This window comes from Helianthus annuus, chromosome 9 (genome assembly GCF_002127325.2).
Source record: "Helianthus annuus cultivar XRQ/B chromosome 9, HanXRQr2.0-SUNRISE, whole genome shotgun sequence".
NCBI lineage: Eukaryota > Viridiplantae > Streptophyta > Magnoliopsida > Asterales > Asteraceae > Helianthus > Helianthus annuus.
The window spans coordinates 84,975,816-84,998,505 of record NC_035441.2 but is presented as its reverse complement, the minus strand read 5'-3'; the positions used below and the strand labels follow the sequence as shown (position 1 = coordinate 84,998,505).

General features: G+C 38.8%; 1 protein-coding gene across 1 annotated transcript in view; it reads right to left on the bottom strand.

Moving 5' to 3' along the window:
• Window positions 1-22,416, bottom strand: part of LOC110900916 (extensin-like) — a 32,079-nt gene extending 9,663 nt beyond the window's left edge. The window contains exons 1-2 of the mRNA XM_035976966.1: window positions 22,412-22,416; window positions 22,276-22,330 (exon numbers count right to left, since the gene is read on the bottom strand). Coding sequence (XP_035832859.1) covers window positions 22,276-22,330; window positions 22,412-22,416 — 60 coding nt within the window. The remainder of the gene's footprint in view (window positions 1-22,275; window positions 22,331-22,411) is intronic.
• Window positions 22,417-22,690: the final 274 nt, after the last annotated feature.

The following is a 22,690-nucleotide window of genomic DNA, read 5'->3' as shown; positions in this document are numbered from 1 at the left end:
CGTTCACAAGATTATAATATTAAATAATTCTCCCAAGTTATAAAAGAATTTGTGCCTTGAGCATTCAAATCAATTTTAAATAAACATTTTACAAAAGTGTCGGTTGAACGTATTTACCAGTGTAAACTGACGTATTTTTCCAAAAAGATTAAGTGCAGGTACTACACGTAATCGGCTGGCTATAGCTCCTTAGCATCTTAAGAAGTCTCGCAAGCTTTGATGCCTTGACTGTTGAACAACACTTTTTTATTATTTTGATTCCCCTATGGATGCAATTCGACTATTTGTGATACATTCGATATTACAATCAATGGTTGAATTATATTTATCTTTATGCTTCCGCTGTGCATTCATATAATTGTGTGGTTTGACTTTATTGTTGCCAACTACGTCACGGTAATCCCCCACCGGGCCCACCGGTAATACACGTGGAAATCGGGGTGTGACAAGAGAGTTGAATACAGTCATTATGGGTTGTTAGTGATGCCATTAACATAAGAAAAACACACCTGTAGCATTCATGGATCTCATGAACTTAGGCAAACATAGTCCTGTATGCATTCAGTAGGAAAGAATCAATAAAAACCTGTGGATCTAGAATTGGTGGATTATATGATTTAAGAAATGATTAATAGTGGCCGAGAATGAAAAGACCTATTGCCAGATATGTAGAGAAATGTCTCACCTGTTTTAAAGCAAAAGCAGAGCATCAAAATCCACCCGACTACCAACAACAAACTAAATCCCAGAATGGAATGGGATAAGATAGCAAGGGACGTTGTTACTATACTTTCAAGATCGAGTCATGGGGACAATGCTATTTAGGTGATAGTCGATAGGTTATAAGATGAAAAGTAAGCCAAACTCTTTACTAAAGAGATGATATGTGACACGATGTGCCTGTCTCGATCATATCAAAGAGAGATAATTGTTTATCCTTGAGATTCTGGAAAGGTTCCTAGAAAGAGCCAGGAACATGAATAAACTTGAGCACTAGATACCACCTCCATACTTAAGGGCAAAGCAAACAAACTATCCAAAAGTAGAAGATGTGTTTCGTACATACGTAATCAACTTTGGTAGTAATCTGGGCATTCATCTACCATTGATCGAATTCTCATATGATAATAGTATCACATAAGCATAAAAGGATCATCCTATGAAGCGCTATGTTAGAGGAAATATAGAACTCCTATCTATTAGACTAAAGTAGGAAAAAAGTTAGTTGTGTGAACCAACGAATAACTGACAATATAAAGCATATTAAAAGCATGAAAATCTCGAATGACCGACAGAAGAGTTACGCAAAGCCTAAGATCTTAGAATATTAAGTAGGTAATAAAGTGATGCCGGAGATATCGCCTTTGAAAGGAACAATATGATCAAATGATAAATAAATGAAAGTGAAGATGAGATGAAGGAACTTATCCCTCAGTTATTCACGGTTTAACAGGTTTCGAGGACGAAAGCTAATTTAAGGGGGTAGAGTTGTAACGCCCCGTTTTGTAGACAAAAATAAAAATATATAAAATTTAGATTTCATATATTATGATGGTCATTCGAAATATGAGATGTCTAGACGAATGTTTAGGGTTATAAGAGACCGTAGAATAATAATAAAATATGTTATATTTGACCCTGGTCCGTTTTTAATGAAACTTAGGTTAAAACGTAGATAAAAATATGCTCGTTCTAGTGACATATTCGTCGTTTTATAAAATGTTATATTTTAAAAGTTATACGAGAAAAACAAGTGAAGCGGCTGAAATAACTATAATATATAAAATATAATAAATATAACAATACATTTTACATGAAACAAGCGACATGAAGCAAGCGAGCAAGCACACATGACATTCTTGTCCCTCATCGATGCATAGAAACTTTAAGGTGCTTGCTTTCTTTCTATAAATAGAATCATATGTTAAGAATATAGAGTATAAGTTTCTTTTTGGGAACGCTCTAGTATAACAGAATCCCAAGCATACGATACCCTGTTGAGTGTTGTTATTAGTCGTTTTGCACGAATAGGAGCTCGAGTAGGGAGACTCTACATCAAATTGCCGTAGATAGTTTTAAGGTATGCTCTCGTTTAAGTTTATGTTTACTTATTTATTATATATTTTTAGTAGTTAATATCAGTATTATTATTAGTAATACTAGTGTTATTATTTTTAGGTATTAGGGTTGTTGTTAGGGGTGGGTATTAGGTAGCGTAGCCTTAGTTAGGCATGGACTGATCACCCATGCTTAAGCAAGGCAGCGTTAACCAATATCCAACCATGATAATAACTAGTTAGATGTACCATAATCTGACCTAGGATTGCTTATGTTGTATCGGGACCCAGAGATATTGTTTGATTATGCTGGCAATTGTTATTAGATTGTACTAGCAATTGTTACTTTATTGTGCTAGCAACTATTACACATGTGAGTTTTATGAATGCTTTCCAAATGTGAATATGCTTGTCCTAAACTGTAATTGTAACACCTCGAAAATTTGCGTCCTATAATGTATTGACACGTGTCATAAGCTTGGACGTGTTAAAAAATACTATAGAGGGACTAAAGTTGACAAACATAGAAAGCATGTGAATTCGTTCAAAACATCAACGGGGGATAAATATACTTTACAGTAACTCTACATGATGCTCGTACCTTCAAACAAATGAATCATGGATCATACGGAACGAAATGTGAAAGAAAGTGAGAGATTACAAGCTACAGGAGTTAAATGTGTCAAAATGTTTAAGTTATACCTCTGAGTGACCCTTTAACAAACCCGAGGCTTTGTAACGGTAAAAATATGCTCACTGGAATGCACGATATAAATTTCATCACGTTCCGTTATAATATGAGAAGGTTATGACCAAATTCGTTTAAGAAGGGTTAAAAGCGTCAAACATTGAAAGTTATGACTTTTCGGGTAATAATAAACTAACCGAGGATTAATAAGTTGGGTAAAAGTCACGAGGCCCTTATACGTAAATAAGAAAGGCCCAAAATGCAAAGTTACCCCTCCGTAAATCCAAGAGCCAACTGCAATAATTGAAAAAGATTTGAAAAATCTTACAGCAGGTCTCAGGCGGGCCGCGTAAAGGTTAGCAAGGGCTTTACGCGGGCCGCGCTAGCAGTAAAAGATATGGGCTCTGACAAGGAGATTCATACGGGCCGCGTAAGAGTTGCAGGACCTCTTACGCGGGCCGCGTCAATGGCCCAGATACAGAAAACGTGGACAGAAGCACTGTTTGGTGTTTTAACCGACTCTAGACATTATTACAAGAGCATGGGCGCCCCCTAAACGACCTCTAGCACTCAGGGACACTTGTTGATGATCTGGTTACACTTGTAGAGTTGTGTGGCATGATCTAATGCATCTAAGACTACTATATAAAGGCCTTATGTGCAACCATTGTAACCACACCTCATTTCATCACTTCTGATCATTTCTGGAGCTCAAGTGTCTTCACTACTCATCTCTGGTCGTGCATAGGACTTCAGTAAGTGTGCTTAACCCTTCTTAGTTAAGTTTTTGCTTAGTTATAGCTTAGAAGTCAAACCGTCGTAATTAACGGTTGACTTAACGATTAATCACTAATGGTCCAGTGATTAGTCAAATCAAAGGTAGTTATATGTTGGTAATTATGTGGGCATTAAACCCTTAAAAGGGCACCCTCTGATTCCCACTCTAACTAGTCCAAATGTCGGGTCAAAGTTGCTTAGAAAAAGTCAACAGAATGCTAATTTTCGATTTAACGCGTAATTAACAATGTAGATGGCTTGTAACCTGTTTTATCACTCATATAACTTGATAATAAGTATTATAACTGGTCTAAGCTTGTTTGATCCGACCATTTACTGTTTTGACCCGGTTCGGAACCGAAAGTCGCAAAACTTTGACTTTTGCTTTGACTTCAGTTCTGACCCGATTTGGTATGTTTTAGATATGCCTTAGGACTCTCTTAGGACCAGGTTACATGATGGTATAACCCTCTGTGGCTGGTTCGTTGTTTGTCCGAGTCGTTTGCACATTTTCCGTTATATGCTTAAAGTTGACCATAATGCCCTTTTGACCTTAAAACGAGAATTTTGAATATGTGAAAGGACAATAACCTTAGTTACTGATTTCTAAACATGTCCCTAAAATTTCATGTCAATCTGAGGTCTAGAATAGGAGTTATGCTAAATAGCGCAATTAAGAAAACTTTAATGATTAAACAGCGCAATTAGCATAAAGCCCATCTAAACCCAAATTTCGACACCAAAACCTTTTACACCCTGATGTAAAATAATATTTTAGGATTTTTAAAGATTTTTAATTATTTTTAACCTGCTCATAATCTGCGGTTATGGCGTTGATTCGGTGAATACCGACTATACCCTTTTCGGACATAAAATGAGTTCTACATGGTATTTTGACCCGAATCCAATTGCTACTGATTTCATACAATAAATAAAGTATTTTGAACTTTATAACCTGGTCAGAAAACTCATATTTCCTGTATAAACCGGAAATCTCTTTTATAATCTTTAAAATGACCAGAGTACCCCTACGGGGGCGTATATTGGGATTAAACTCGTTATGGGCATAATGGAAGGTATCCTACTGATACCACAACCTCTTTGGAGCATATTAACTTAGGAAACCTGTGTAGGACTCCTACGGTTACCCGTTATGCCATTTACACGTTCGGTCCGCTTTATGTAACTAGTTTACATAAATTAGCCGAAACGGGTCCAACCTTGTCGTTTTTACCTCAAAATCCAGAATGTGTTTAGTTTACCCGTAATATACAAGTCCCCGAGCTTGTTGGGTCCAAACCACATTCCATTCCCGGTTTTCGCCTTTCATACGATTAAACCGTATTTATCCTTTGAAACTAACCGGTCTAAGCTTAGGCTAAATTAAAGACCCATTAGGATTCTAATAGGTTATTATAAACCTTCGTTCCAGAATAGGAGACCAGTAAAAGATACTTGCATTTGCTTGTTGTGGTTATTACTTGCTTAGGTAAATACTTTTAACTTATTTCCCCTTATACGGGCTTGGGGTACGGTATATAAAATACCGCTTGGTCGGGCAATTGACCCTAACTCATTAGTAGTTGGGTATTATCAATGTGACCCGCTTGAAAATTGGTTTTGTTTGTTTTACGACTTTGGGAGTTTAATGACCATGTCCCGGATATCCTTGGCATCATTTTGCGAAATGGCCACGACCTTGACACGCGGGTGTAGGCGTACACCCGACAATGTGTCCATATTTATAAAGGTATAACCGTTGGTTTTCCCGCCACGGTTTTATACTATGTGGTGTGTCAATTAACCTTAAACCTGGCACGAATCGGGCGACTGAACGCATAACGAACATGTAATTCTTTTACAAGATTAGATTTGATTAATTATCCCATGTTATAAAAGTTTGTGCCACGTGCATTCAAATCAATTTTATTAATCTTTTAAAAAGTGTCGGTTGAATGTATTTACCAGTGTAAACTGACTTATTTTCCCCAAAAAGATTAAATGCAGGTTCTACACGAAACAGGCTGGCCCCTCCTTAGCATCGCTAGAGTCTCGCAAGCTTGGATGCCATTATCTGTTGAACAATATCTTCTTTTTATTTTGATCCACCTGTGAATCTATTTCAGCTACTATGTGATACTTGGATATTACATTTTGTTGGTTGAAATAAATCTATCTTTGTGCTTCCGCTGTACATTTAAATATTGTGTTGTTTGACTATATTGTTGCCAACTACGTCACGGTAATCCCCCACCGGGCCCACCGGTGAAACGTGTGGAAATCGGGGTGTGACAGGTTGGTATCAGAGCCAACGTTGAGTGAATTAAACACTATCCCTATGTGTTTAATCTCAATGACACAATTGCACATACTCGAGTCTAGACATGAACATAGGACAAATTCGAATTGTGGTTCTAGTCTATCTTTTATTGTTTGTTGTTGATTTAAAATTTGTTAAGCAGGAAATATGCCACCAGCAATCAGAAGAGGAGGAAGAGGCAAAGGGCCAATCACTACCCACAATGATCACGAGGACGGACCTTCACACATGCGAGCTCCTTCCAGCACAAGGAGTGAAGAACCTCAGAGGTGTAGGAGGAACCTCTTTGAGCCCGCTAGACGGTCTACCTCACACAGTTCGACGCCTTCATACCGTCACTCTTTTGGGCCGAACTCGTAAAACGAGCCCGACAACCCTCAACCTTCGTTCATACCTCTCCAGCGTTCTGTTTCGCATCGTTCCTATGGCGACCCCACTCCTTTCTTCCAAGGCCAGTTCAACCCGGCAGACTATGTCCAAGAACCAGTAGGTTTTAACCCTCTAGGACCAGAGGACCATTTCTCCGAAGACAATGCGGTAGACATGGACGAGGACACGGATCCCATCAAACCTGCAAGAGGTACCCCCAACCATCCTATCGAGATCTCTGATGGGTCATCCTTCCATGGAATACCCTATCAGGGTCCAGACAGTTACCAGGCAAGGTTCAACCAGTGCGAGTGGAAATTTACACCCTCTCACCATTCATCGCCTCATGAGCAGCAACAACAGCAGCAACAGGATCCTTCCGAGGATTCACGTTTCGTGGCAGTTACGCCACCGCCTCCGCCGCCACCAGTTCAACAAGCACCTCCGGATCCGCCAAGGCGTAGGAGATCAGGCGCGCGGATATCCGCACGAAGAGGGGATTTTCATTTCAGCACCCCTCGACACTCCAGTGGCAGTCATTTTCTGCCACTTCCAGAAGACCCACAAATGGGTGGACCTTCAGTCACCCTACAGAGGTGAATTCTGCACCAGTTGCACCACCTCCGCCACCATTTGGGTATGATAACCCGATACCTGCATACGCCGGTTCCACAGCGTACAACCCATTTGAGCAGCCAGCTCACACACACTACAACTATATGGGTGGCGACCCATACATAGAAGCGGCGGCAAATTACCACGCCCTTCATCCAGAAGTACCTTATGAAACACCTTGGGGAATGGGATACTCAACTCATGGGTACCCAATACCCGCTAGACCACCGGCTCAGCACTTATCGCAGCAGCCGCGTTTTCCCCACCAGAACAGGAAGAAATCCTCCACCGTTTGAACAGAGTGGAACGAGACTTTGAGCAAGAGCGCAAGAACAATCGTGGATTCTTCAAAGGCCTAGCAAACCTGTTAAAAGGGAAGAAGAAGCGAGATCATTAGTCTCTATATGTACTATTGTATTTCCTATTTTAATCAAGTCCCTGTGTGGACATTTATTTGTTTTAGTCCCTGTGTGGACTTACCTTTCAGTCCCTGCGTGGACTTGTCTTTCAGTCCCTGCGTGGACATCTATCCTAGTATTTGGTCCCTGAGAGGACTTGTTTTCTGTATAACCTCTGCGTAGGTATTTCGTCTTTTAAAAGTACCGTTTAGGGTAGTGTGTAACTTTTTATATGTATTGGAATGTTAAGTTTATAGATTTCATCTCTGTCATTATATGCATAATTATATGAAATAAATAAATCAAAAATCATTCCTTTTAAATTAAATCTGCCTACCAGTTATTAAATAAAGAATCTTAGTGGTGAAACCTAGCCTGGTGTCGTTATAAGACCCGGCCAAGATGGTAAGACCTGATTAAAGGATTCAGATTCCGGTTAACCTCTGTAAACATGATAACACTCCTAGCAGATGTGATTCGTTAAAATCACACGTGTCATTTTACACCAGGATCCTTCTAAGGATTCCAAAACCTAAATTAATGGTTTATAAATCATGGGTTTACATCATCAAGTAGATGATCACTTATCAAACCTCCATTAGTGATGTAGTGCCTACAGGCTATACTCATTGTCATATAAGACAAAGGACAGCTGTAGTCTATGACTCCCTGTCAGAAAGGTAAGGAACTATGTTCAAACCTGCATGCCTTGATTCTCTGAAATCCTGGCTTATAATATAAAAATGTCCCTGTGACTAGGCTTCTGTGCCACTAACAATATTATTTGTAATTAGGATAAGTTATATTAAAATCCTAAATAAATGTGAGTAACAAATTAACCTGATATGGTCTATGTTTACCATGGTTGATGAATTACCCAATAAGGGTAATTCCATAATAAAGTCCCGAATAAGACTTTTGTTATTATCTTTTGTAGCAGATCAAGATTTCAATGGCTGACTCGGACGAAAATAACAGTCATCCAAAGGAGAATGAGAATGATAACGCCCAAATTAAAATAACGGGTGCTGAATTAAAAGCGTTAGTAGACGACGCTGTTAAAACGGACTTAGAACGGCAGTATGAAGATTATAGCGGGTCTCGAAGTAGGACCCGATCTGCACCACACTTTAAACCAAGAACCCGTTCTGAATCTCATAGCAAACCACCCTCGACCCAGTCTAAACCTAAGAAAGATGATGATCGGCACTCATCAAATGAGAATAGTGTCCGCCCTAAGAAAATAGTGCTCGATGAAGCACCTCGCGCCAAGGGTTGCACATATAAGTATTTTGTTTCCTACAAGCCCCGAGATTTTACTGGGGGAAAAGGCGCTGTGGATTGCATGACCTGGCTGGACGAAATGGACACTGTCGTGGACATTAGTGGTTGTGCTGAGAGGGATGTGGTAAAGTTTCTATCCCAGTCATTTAAGGGTGAAGCCCTAACGTGGTGGAGGTCATTGGTTCAAGCCTCTGGAAAGATTGCTTTGTACGGCATGTCATGGGAGCAATTTGTTGCTCTCATCAAAGAAAACTACTGCCCTCAACACGAGGTCGAGAAGATAAAATCTGATTTCCTATCACTGGTCATGAAGAACTTGGATTGCCAGGTATATCTTACAAGTTTCAACACCTTGTCCAGATTGGTTCCGTACCTTGTGACCCCGGAACCCAGAAGGATCGCGCGCTTCATTGGGCGTCTGGCCCCAGAAATCAAAGCTAGCGTGAAGGCCTCTCGGCCCGCTACATTTAGATCCGTAGCAGATATATCTCTGTCTCTCACACTGGATGCAGTGAGACAGAGATCACTGAGAAATGCTGACACTGAGAAAAGGAAACGTGAAGACGATAATTCACGTCGGTCAAGCAAGAAGTATAGGGGGAACCGTGACCACAAAAAGGGATCTGAGACCAAGAAGGGTGATCAGCAGTCGGTGGATAGGCCCAAGTGCAAGGTTTGCAAGAAGCACCATTTCGGGAGGTGCAGGTATGAACAGAAATCCCAGCCGAAGGTGTGTGGGATTTGCAAGTCATCTGAGCATAGGACCCTTGAATGTAAGAAACTAAAGGATGCAACTTGTTATAATTGCAATGAAAAAGGGCATATCAAGACCAACTGCCCAAAGCTGGTGAAGAAGGCTGAAGAAGGGAAAAAGACCAATGCCAGGGTCTTTCAGATGAATGTTCAAGAGGCTATCCAGAACGACAACGTCATAACCGGTACGTTTCTCATTAATGATGTATTCGCAAGAGTATTATTTGATTCTAGAGCAAATAAATCCTTTGTGGATAGTAAGTTTTGTGAGTTGTTAAAATTGCCTGTTAAAGCATTGAGTGTGAATTAAGAGGTAGAGTTAGCTGATGGGACTATGGAAACAGTCTCAACTGTGTTAGATGGATGTGTCATATCCATTAGGAACCACTCATTTCCTTTATCCCTGTTACCCTTTAAGCTAGCTGGTTTCGACATAGTGTTGGGTATGGATTGGTTATCGCATAACCAAGCTCAGATTGTGTGCAACAAGAAACAAGTGGTGATCAAGACTCCGTCTGGAGAACCACTTACCATTCAGGGAGATACTCGGCATGGATTGCCTGCGCAAGTTTCTATGCTAAAGGCATCCAGATGTTTAAAGAAGGGATGTGTCATTTATATGGCACAGGTGACCATTGGTGAGGAGAAACCCAAGATTGAAGACATCCCAGTCATCTTTGACTACCCTGAAGTTTTCCCGGAAGAACTGCCTGGTTTGCCACCAGATAGGCAAGTGGAATTCAATATCGACATCATTCCAGGAGCAGCGCCTATTGCAAGAGCGCCTTATAGATTGGCACCAACAGAAATGAAAGAATTGAGAACGCAGCTAGATGATCTGCTAGCCAAAGGTTTTGTTAGACCTAGTTCATCTCCATGGGGAGCACCAATCTTGTTCGTCAAAAAGAAAGATGGTTCGATGCGTCTATGCATCGATTACCATGAGCTTAATAAGGTTACTATCAAGAATAGGTATCCTTTGCCCAGGATCGACGATCTGTTCGATCAGTTGCAAGGAGCAAGCTACTTTTCCAAGATTGATCTAAGGTCAGGCTACCATTAATTGAAGGTCAAGGATGAAGATGTGCACAAGACTGCATTTAGGACTCGTTATGGTCATTTCGAGTTCCTAGTGATGCCTTTTGGGCTCACTAATGCACCTGCCGCATTCATGGATCTCATGAATCGCGTTTGTAAGCCTTATTTGGATAAATTTGTCATTGTCTTCATCGATGACATCCTCATATACTCAAAAAGTCAAGCTGACCACGAGAAGCATCTGCGATGTATTCTTAAATTGTTTCATCAAGAAAAGATTTATGCCAAATTCTCTAAATGTGAATTTTGGCTACGAGAAGTCCAATTCCTTGGACATATAGTCAGTGAGCGTGGTATCCAAGTGGATCCCGCCAAGGTTGAAACCGTCATGAATTGGCATGAGCCGAAGACGCCTACGGAGATTCGCAGTTTCCTAGGTCTAGCAGGATACTACAGGCGCTTCATCGAAAACTTCTCAAGAATTGCAGCACCCCTAACTTTGCTGACTCGCAAGAATAGCAAGTTTAATTGGGGCCCTAAGCAGCAAGAAGCTTTTGATATCCTTAAGCAGAAGCTAAGCAATGCTCCTGTGTTGACATTGCCAGACGGAATGGAAGAATTTGTAGTATACTGTGATGCATCACACACCGGGATGGGATGTGTGCTTATGCAGAAAGGCAAAGTCGTTGCCTATGCATCACGTCAGTTAAAAGTGCATGAAAAGAATTACACCACCCATGACTTGGAGTTGGGTGCCGTTGTATTTGCACTAAAGCTATGGAGGCACTATTTGTATGGCATTAAATTCGTGATCTATTCTGATCACAAGAGCCTCCAGCACCTGTTCAATCAGAAAGATTTGAATATGAGGCAGCGACGTTGGATGGAAACTCTGAACGATTATGACTGTAAAATAAGATACCATCCAGGCAAAGCCAATGTAGTCGCAAATTCCTTGAGCAGAAAAGAAAGAGTGAAACCAATAAGGATCAATGCCAAGAGCATTGAAATCAAGAACAGTCTGAATGAAAGATTGTTAGCTGCATAGAAGGAAGCTGTGTCAGAAGCTAACTATCCTAACGAAAAGCTAGGAGTAACTGAAGAACAGTTATCCTATGGCAAAGACGGAATTCTGAGATTAAATAGAAGGATATGGGTTCCTGTTTATGGAGGTCTTCGGGACGTCATCCTTCAGGAAGCCCACAGTTCCAGATATTCCGTTCATCCTGGAGCGGACAAGATGTACCAGGATTTGAAGGCAAACTTTTGGTGGATAGGCTTGAAGAAGTCTATAGCCACCTATGTAGCAAAATGTTTGACTTGTGCGCAAGTAAAAGCTGAACATCAAAAGCCGTCAGGCTTGCTGCAACAGCCTGAACTTCCCGAGTGGAAGTGGGAAATGGTGACGATGGATTTCATCACCAAGTTGCCAAAGACAAGGAAGGGAAACGATACGATATGGGTGATAGTTGATAGGTTGACCAAGTCAGCACATTTCCTACCCATTAAGGAGACTTATACCTCCGATATATTGGCCCAATTGTACGTAGATAAGATTGTATCTCTACATGGCGTGCCTGTGTCTATTATCTCTGACAGAGATACCAGATACACGTCACATTTTTGGAAAAGTTTCCAACAATCTTTGGGCACGCGCTTAAACTTCAGTACGGCTTACCACCCTCAGACAGACGGACAGAGTGAGCGTACAATCCAAACGTTGGAAGACATGCTTCGTGCATGTGTGATCGATTTAGGTGGTAGTTGGGATAACCACCTACCATTAGTCGAGTTCTCATATAACAACAGCTACCACACGAGCATTAAAGCTACTCCTTTTGAAGCCTTGTATGGTAGAAAGTGTAGAACGCCCGTTTGTTGGGCAGAAGTTGGAGATGTCCAGATGACAGGACCTGAAATAATTTTTGAAACGACGGACAAGATTGTCCAGATTCGTGACCGATTGAAAGCTGCCCGAGATAGGCAGAAAAGCTAAGCAGATTTGAAGCGTAAACCTTTTAACTTCGAAGTAGGTGACAAGGTATTGCTTAAAGTATCACCCTGGAAGGGGGTGATGCGATTTGGTAAGAAAGGCAAATTGAGCCCGAGATACATTGGACCCTTCGAGGTAATCGAACGTGTCGGATCGGTTGCCTATAAGTTAAACTTACCGAAGAGCTCAGTGGTATCCACAATGTGTTCCACATCTGCAATCTAAAGAAGTGTTTCGCTGATGAATCGCTAGTTATACCGCATACAGATGTACACATCGATGAGAGCTTAAAGTTTGTTGAAAAACCGGTGTCGATCGAGGATCGACAGGTCAAAAAGCTTCGAAGGAAGTATATACCGATTGTAAAGGTAAAATGGGATGCCCGTAGAAGTCCCGAGTACACGTGGAAGGTAGAGTCCACAATGAAAGAAAAATACCCTCATTTGTTTCAATAAATCTCGAGGTCGAGATTTCTTTTAAGGGGGTGAGGATGTAACACCTCGAAAATTTGCGTCCTATAATGTATTGACACGTGTCATAAGCTTGGACGTGTTAAAAAATACTATAGAGGGACTAAAGTTGACAAACATAGAAAGCATGTGAATTCAAGGGTTCAAAACGTCAACGGGGGATAAATATACTTTACAGTAACCCTACATGATGCTCGTACCTTCAAACGAATGAATCATGGATCATACGGAACGAAATGTTAAAGAAAGTGAGAGATTACAAGCTACAGGGGTTAAATGTGTCAACATGTTTAAGTTATACCTCTGATTGACCCTTTAACAAACCCGAGGCTTTGTAACGGTAAAAATATGCTCACTAGAATGCACGATATAAATTTCATCACGTTCGGTTATATTATGAGAAGGTTATGACCAAATTCGTTTAAGAAGGGTTAAAAGCGTCAAACATTGAAAGTTATGACTTTTCGGGTAATAATAAACTAACCGAGGATTAATAAGTTGGGTAAAAGTCACGAGGCCCTTATACGTAAATAAGAAAGGCCCAAAATGCAAAGTTGCACCTCCGTAAATCCAAGAGCCAACTGCAATAATTGAAAAAGATTTGAAAAATCTTACAGCAGGTCTCAGGCGGGCCGCGTAAAGGTTAGCAAGGGCTTTACGCGGGCCGCGCTAGCAGTAAAAGATATGGGCTCTGACAAGGAGATTCATACGGGCCGCGTAAGAGTTGCAGGACCTCTTATGCGGGTCGCGTCAATGGCCCAGATACAGAAAACGTGGACAGAAGCACTGTTTGGTGTTTTAACCGACTCTAGACATTATTACAAGAGCATGGGTGCCCCCTAAATGACCCCTAGCACTCAGGGACACTTGTTGATGATCTGGTTACACTTGTAGAGTTGTGTGGCATGATCTAATGCATCTAAGACTACTATATAAAGGCCTTATGTGCAACCATTGTAACCACACCTCATTTCATCACTTCTGATCATTTCTGGAGCTCAAGTGTCTTCACTACTCATCTCTGGTCGTGCATAGGACTTCAGTAAGTGTGCTTAACCCTTCTTAGTTAAGTTTTTGCTTAGTTATAGCTTAGAAGTCAAACCGTCGTAATTAACGGTTGACTTAACGATTAATCACTAATGGTCCAGTGATTAGTCGAATCAAAGGTAGTTATATGTTGGTTATTATGTGGGCATTAAACCCTTAAAAGGGCACCCTCTGATTCCCACTCTAACTAGTCCAAATGTCGGGTCAAAGTTGCTTAGAAAAAGTCAACAGAATGCTAATTTTCGATTTAACGCGTAATTAACAATGTAGATGGCATGTAACCTGTTTTATCACTCATATAACTGGATAATAAGTATTATAACTGGTCTAAGCTTGTTTGATCCGACCATTTACTGTGTTGACCCGGTTCGGAACCGAAAGTCGCAAAACTTTAACTTTTGCTTTGACTTCAGTTCTGACCCGATTTGGTATGTTTTAGATATGCCTTAGGACTCTCTTAGGACCAGGTTACATGATGGTATAACCCTCTATGGCTGGTTCGTTGTTTGTTCGAGTCGTTTGCACATTTTCCGTTATATGCTTAAAGTTGACCATAATGCCCTTTTGACCTTAAAACGAGAATTTTGAATATGTGAAAGGACAATAACCTTAGTTACTGATTTCTAAACATGTCCCTAAAATTTCATGTCAATCCGAGGTCTAGAATAGGAGTTATGCTAAATAGCGCAATTAAGAAAACTTTAATGATTAAACGGCGCAATTAGCATAAAGCCTATCTAAACCCAAATTTCGACACCAAACCTTTTACACCCTGATGTAAAATAATATTTTGGGATTTTTAAAGATTTTTAATTATTTTTAACCTGCTCATAATCTGCGGTTACAGCGTTGATTCGGTGAATACCGACTATACCCTTTTCGGACATAAAATGAGTTCTACATGGTATTTTGACCCGAATCCAATTGCTACTAATTTCATATAATAAATAAAGTATTTTGAACTTTATAACCTGGTCAGAAAACTCAGATTTCCTGTATAAACCGGAAATCTCTTTTATAATCTTTAAAATGACCAGAGTACCCCTGCGGGGCGTATATTGGGATTAAACTCGTTATGGGCATAATGGAAGGTATCCTACTGATACCGCAACCTCTTTGGAGCATATTAACTTAGGAAACCTGTGTAGGACTCCTACGGTTACCCGTTACGCCATTTACGCGTTCGGTCCGGTTTATGTAACTAGTTTACATAAATTAGCCGAAACGGGTCCAACCTTGTCGTTTTTACCTCAAAATCCAGAATGTGTTTAGTTTACCCATAATATACAAGTCCCCGAACTTGTTGGGTCCAAACCACATTCCATTCCCGGTTTTCGCCTTTCGTGCGATTAAACCGTATTTATCCTTTGAAACTAACCGGTCTAAGCTTAGGCTAAATTAAAGACCCGTTAGGATTCTAATAGGTTATTATAAACCTTCATTCCAGAATAGGAGACCAGTAAAAGATACTTGCATTTGCTTGTTGTGGTTATTACTTGCTCGAGTAAATATTTTTAACTTATTTTCCCTTATACGGGCTTGGGGTACGGTATATAAAATACCGCTTGGTCGGGCAATTGACCCTAACTCATTAGTAGTTGGGTATTATCAATGTGACCCGCTTGAAAATTGGTTTTGTTTGTTTTACACTTTTGGGAGTTTAATGACCATGTCCCGGATATCCTTGGCATCATTTTGCGAAATGGCCACGACCTTGACACGCGGGTGTAGGCGTACACCCGACAATGTGTCCATATTTATTAAGGTATAACCGTTGGTTTTCCCGCCACGGTTTTATACTATGTGGTGTGTCAATTAACCTTAAACCTGGCACGAACCGGGCGACTGAACGCATAACGAACATGTAATTCTTTTACAAGATTAGATGTGATTAATTATCCCAAGTTATAAAAGTTTGTGCCACGTGCATTCAAATCAATTTTATTAAACTTTTAAAAAGTGTCGGTTGAATATATTTACCAGTGTAAACTGACGTATTTTCCCCAAAAAGATTAAATGCAGGTTCTACACGAAATAGGCTGGCCCCTCCTTAGTATCGCTAGAGTCTCGCAAGCTTGAATGCCATTATCTGTTGAACAATATCTTCTTTTTATTTTGATCCACCTGTGAATCTATTTCAGCTACTATGTGATACTTGGATATTACATTTTGTTGGTTGAAATAAATCTATCTTTATGCTTCCGCTGTGCATTTAAATATTGTGTTGTTTGACTATATTGTTGCCAACTACGTCACGGTAATCCCCCACCGGGCCCACCGGTGAAACGTGTGGAAATCGGGGTGTGACAGTAATAATATGGCATGACTGTTGTACGCATGTACATAACCTGTGCACTCATACACGATATTTTTGGTCCCACATACGTGCCACTGGGGGGGGGGGATTTGTCTGGTACTACACCTGTAGTGTAGAGACATTAACTGTATGATGATGTGTTACGTGTTGACGTTGGTTTATGATGATATGGGCAGGTACCAACTCATGATTAAATAATGTGATTTATAACTCGTGTATATTCATGAACGCACCGGCAATAGCTGACGTCTTTTAAGCATGTGTCACTGGTGATGACCCATGATTGTTGCTCGTCATCCCAGGGTTGCAAAAGTGTGATGGAATAGTGTATCCCTGATTTGTTATAGTCTGGTAGAAATGTATATCCCGAATATGTGTGATCTGGTGGAAGCGTTGGTACATCAGGCTAGACTTAGTCTGATTAGATGTAATATGAGTTTCCAACATTTGTACAATACGTTTATAATTAATAAGATAAGCACTTTCAGTATCAACTGTGTTATAAAGCATCTTATTGGGTGGGGTGTCACAATTGGTATCAGAGCCAAAGGTTTTAGTAAATTAGGTATTCGGTAGGGATATCTAAGCTTCAACCTTGGAGATTAGTCTACCTTAAAAGGTAAGTTATATACTTATATAGGTAGATTTAGAATTGAAATAGACTTTAGATTTACATTCAAAAATCTAAAAAAACCTAACCCCCCACCCCCCAAAAAAAAACCTAAACCCCCCTCCCTCACCCTCAAAAAAACCGCGTAAATTACTTTTAAATGTTTGAACTCGACACAATATATAAGTCATGCATCCAACGATCCTTTTACTAGTATATAGATCGAAGCTAATCCAAGCTTCTTCAAGTGGCAAAACTTTATGCTCATGTAATAAGTAGTTCTTTTAAGCCCTGCACATGGACATGCCTTTTAAAATATAATGAAGAAAATTAACATCAACCAGAACGTTCTTGTAGGTATGAACAAATACCTATAAATGATGTATCACAAATGTTTCAAAATCTACACGTAAGCTTTCCACATTAAATTCTGCTTGTAGCACTGTATTAGAAAATAATTGGGTATCTTATCACAAGGAATTTAGCTCGACTTTAATCCCATCTCGACAATCAACCTGTGTACTTACTATATACTTAGGCTAACCCATTAGTTCAATGATCAGCTAGATTTTGTTGTGTACAAACAAATTCAACCAAAATCCCTATGAAGAAACACCAAGTTAACTCGGGGGGTTTTAACTTAGGGGATTAGTCTCGTTCACAAAGATTAATCTTCTTTCTTTCCTCGCCTAATGACTGCTTGATCAGAATCGACACCTGCAAAACGACACAACACGGTGAAGCTCGTTACAAGGAGGAGAGGTGGGGGTTCTTCTTGTAACCATCCTCCGATGTGAGAATAAGAACACGTTTTGAGGATAATAGGTGTGTGCGCTAATAGAGAGAGTGCGAGAGAAGCGATCCTTAAACCTGGATGTGAAGTTCTCTATTTATAGCCGAAGAGTGTGGAGAAGGAGCTGGGCTGATGGGCCTTGGGCCGGACGTCTCCATTAAGGAATATCCTGTTTGTCTCCTTTGATACGACCATTAGTGTATGCAGAGGCCTAATTGGGCCGGACGTCTCCGTCAACACTATTGACTACAACTATTGGCATAAATTTATATTACATTGAATCATTTTTTTATGCAACTTTGTTTATTTGAACCCCATTGAAAAAGTGCTCTCTATTGAAAAAGTGCTCTCTATATTACTAATCCAACTTGCATTTGAATAGAATTCTTGGTTAGGTGGAAATTCATCATATGCCAAACCATAATCCATGGTTGTTTTCAAGTACGTAAACACTCCTACAACTTTCTGCCAAATGCCAATGATGTGTGTAATGATTGCTAGTAAACCGATATATGCTTCCCAACAATATAGATGATATATGGTCTTTTTTAAACTCTTTTTTTTATCCCTTTACTATTTCTTGCAGGCTTCACAAAAGTTGCTGATTAACTCCAATACTGATAACAACATTTGCATTGTTCGGATGATATAAGATCTCAAATTCACAGCCTTTACATGAATTTGGAATAGATACGCATATGTGAAACTTGTGGGTCTAAAAAAGATAGTGCATCTTATCTTATTAAATAATAATATGTTTAAACTTTAAAGTACGTACAAAGACATACGTAAACAATCCAGATGTACAGCTCCGATATGAAAACTTGTGATTAATTTTAACGTAAACGATGCTTCTAAACTCGCTCATTGGCCTTGTATGTACACATGAATACATATATGCACCCAACTGTAATCAAAAGTGTAATACTTGGACAAAAGGTTAGAAAACTTCATAGATGTCTCACTAGTATTAGTACAATATGTCCTCGTGTTATACACGTTTCCAAGAAAACAATGTTTCTATAAATCCAATTTTATTTCAATTATTATGGCCGTGTGAGGAACATGTATGTTTGTTATTTAAAATACCCTTAAACATACATTTTTTGACAACTCTTATTAATCTTATTCTACATGAAGTCTAGTAATTAATGAGATAAGCAAGTGCATTTCTTAACGTTGGTGATTTAGGTAATCCTTAAAATTCTTATAGATCATTGACATAACTTTCCAAACATAAAAGCACTTATAATTTTACTTAACTCTTCGTTAGTTGGTTGAAAGTTTTTTTTTTTTTTTTTTTTTTTTTTTTTTTTTTTTTGACCACACTTGCGTATTTAGTGAGACATTCGTGTCACATATGCCACACCTACACAAAAGTCAGTTCAACAAGTGGCTAATGTAGAACACATATCCCTTTAGCTTTCACGTTCTACCTTCCAACCAATGATTTCCCATTTGCAGTTATTACATCATATCAATTAAAGGGAGGCCAGGATAAAATTAACATCAACTAGGGAGGTTTGGTTGATCTCAAAGGGGTGGTTCGATGGAGATTTAAAGTCGAAGGGCTAAACAAGTAAAATATCTTTAGTATTAGATTTAATTATTTTCTAATTGTTTGAAGATAAGTATGAGTAAGAAAAAGAGCCCTAATGGGATTAAATTATTTCCGGTATTTATAGTCCTTGTTATTTACAAAAAAATTAAGAGAAGTAATTTGTGAATCTTGTTTGTGTTCATCTGTGATGATTTCGTACCCAGAGATTGACACATTAAAAAAATAGAAAAAAAAAAAGAAAAGAAAAGATTGACACGGTGGACATCAAAATCAATAGGTGGCTAATGTTTGTGTAGCTAAACCAAAAATTTTTGGGCTCTAGGGTGGATCTATTCCTGGCCCATTGCGAGTAGTGTAAATCTTGCTAAAAAATAAAGGTAAATTACTTTTTGAGTTTCTGTGTTTTTCGAGTTTTAACCACTTGAGTCCAAAAGCAAAAAGTTTCCCCATAAGTATTTTTTTTAACCATTTGAGTCCAAATTTCTAACTCTGTTTAAATTTTCTGTTAGCTTTTCATTAAAAGACTAAAATGCCCCTGTATATTATTATTATTATTATTATTATTATTATTATTATTATTATTATTATTATTATTATTATTATTATTATTATTATTATTATTATTATTATTATTATTAATTGTTAATAATACATAAACTATCTCACACACTCACACAACACGCACTGATTATCTCTCTTCTTCATCTCTCTCCCCCTTCTCTCTCAACCACACCACCACCACACCGCCATCACCACCACCATCCTAACGCCGCCACCACCACCATAAAGTCCCCGCCACCACCCTAACGGTGCCACCATCACTGTCGCACCACCACACCACCATCACATCAGAGCACCGTCGGACAACCATCAAATCCCCACCTTCGACACCATCATCACTATCAAAACCCCACCTCCGACAGCACCGGTTGAAATCCTACGCCGCCACTGAAACCCTAACGCCACGACTGAAACCTTAACTGCCCCTCTGCCTCTCCGACCAGATCTGGATGTTTAATGGAATGATCGGAGTTTGTTGGGGGTTGTTCAGAGGTGGCGGCAGTGAGGCGGTGGATCCTAAAGTCGTGTAGATCGAAGAGGTGGCGGCAGTGAGAGAATGGTGGTGTTGGTGGTTGTTCAGAGGTGGCGGCAGTTGGATGGTGGTGTTGGGGTTCCAATGGGATGGTTGTGTTGGCGGCAGTGGGATGGTGGTGGTGGGGATGATGCGATGGTGGAGGTGGTGTGGTGGTGGTAGGATGTCTAGAGGTAGTGGTGGTGGAGGTAGTGGTGGTGGAGGTTGTGGGTTGGTGGTGGCAGTGAGGCGGTGGTGTTTACAGAGAGAGAGAGAGAGAGAGGGAGAGAGAGAGAAGAGTGTGTAAGAGAGAGAAAGTGTGTGTAGGAGTGTTTGCTGATATGTGTGTTTTATTATATATATATATATATATTATATTAAAAGTTTATGCATTAAAGACTTGTTCCTTGTACTCATGTGCATATAAGACTTATACTTTGTGTGTAAATGACCAAATTACCCTCATAGTTAACAGACTTAGTGGATGGTGTTAGAATTTGGACTCAAATGGTTAAAGAAAATGCTTATGGGGATTCAGGGCGTTAAACTTTTTGCTTTTGGACTTAAGTTGTTAAAACTCATAAAATACAGGGACTTAAAAAGTAATTTACCCAAAAATAAACATACTCCTTTCATATTTTGTACAGTTAGGCACCCTTCATCTTTTATACAGGCCCAGTGCACCCAAAATTTTACAAGCCCAAAATTGCAGGCCCTACTACCCAATCTACCCAGTTCAAATCAAAATTACATACCAGAATCAAAATCGAGTTCGATCACAGCTAACGGGTAACAATATTCGATATTGCAGGACAGTTACAAAAATTGACCTGTGTTTGAATTCAAATTTCTGCAAGTAATTTATGTAAATTTTACGTTTTTTGTTAGCTAAGTGATGGCTATAGAAAAAGGATTGAAAAATATTGAATTCTAGTTTAAAAACCCGTGTTACACGAGTGGTCTCACATTAAATTATATTATTTATTAGTATTGACATAAACTTTAAAAAACGTTCCATTACTAAGGTAAATATAACTTACTAAGATTTAATAAGCCAAAACGGGTCATTTTAGCACTTGTCAAAACAGGTCAAGTGGGCTTGGCTTGTAACCACTTTTAGGTTTTAGATTTAAGAGAATCCATGTATTAAAATAATCTTTGGATGACTTTTAACCCGTTTGACTCGGTTCTCTGTTAACTAATTTTTTTTATTTTGCTTGAGATGAAACTGAACATAATAAGGTAGTAAGCCATTAGCTTGCTGATGCAATAAAGGACAACCTAATGACCATAGTTTTGAGACCACAAAGCATAAATGGGCTTCATTCTCACCCTATTTACCAACCGACCATAACATAAGATGAAAGTTTTTAATCATTAAAAACCACAAATACCTATAATTATAGAAAATCTTTTTATAAATATAGAAGCACTTGTTTATAGGTTTTCCGAGTTTTATTATAGGGTCCAGCCCATTTGCTAATTGCTATTTTGGCAATCTGTTTAGAATCAAAATAAAATACAAAAAAAAAATAGAAAATATAAAAATTGTTCATTTGCGAATTTTTTTTCTTAACCCAGATCGACAATTGTGATTTTTTTACCCTCTTTACAAATAATTCTTTTTTTTTCCTGCACAACGACCACTCAATTAAAGATCATTCTCTGCATTTTAATCAGAGAACACCAAATTTTAATGAATTTACTAGAAAGAAAGGTATTGTTATAGTATCTAGCACTAATTTATAAGAGAGCACTTAAGGTATTGTTGCACAATGTTAACTATATAATTTATAATTTTGTAAATAATGTTTTGAAGTGAAAGAAATATTGTATTAATTCTAAAAGAATTAAATTACAATTTATTCAAAACTAAATAAAAAAATTATAAGTCGTTTACACTTATGTTATTTGTAATTTTCCATCTCTGTCTAATATTAGTATACGTTAGAAACTCATGTATTATATGGATTGGACGATAAAATTCATAAAATTCTAACAAACTTTCCATGATTGGAATTACGTATTATTACATACAATAATGCAAAATGAAACGTTACAATAGTAGTAAAGCAACTTATGAACAACTGAATAATTTCCTTCAAATATGTACCTTCCAAAGTACCGATGGATAACAACTAAGTTGTTTCTTCAAAATAGGAGCCACCCTATTTGAAAAAAAAAAAAAACAAACTTATGAAAACTAAAATTAAATGTTGTGACAAAAATAATATGCACTCATCGCATACCTCATCAATTGGTTTTTTTATATAGTTTTGAGTTAATTGTCATTTTAGTCCCTGAGGTTTGTCCAAATTTTTCATTTTAGTCCAAATATTTTTTTCTGGCCTCTGGGTTCCTGACTTTTCTATTTTGTTGCCATTTTGATCACATGCCCTAACTCCGTCCAGAAACCCCATTTTTAACCAGGGGTATTTCGAGGATTATCAATTTAAATCTTTTCATGGTCATTTTGATCCATTCTTTTATTAAAGTATATAAACACTATCACTTTCACCCTAAACCCT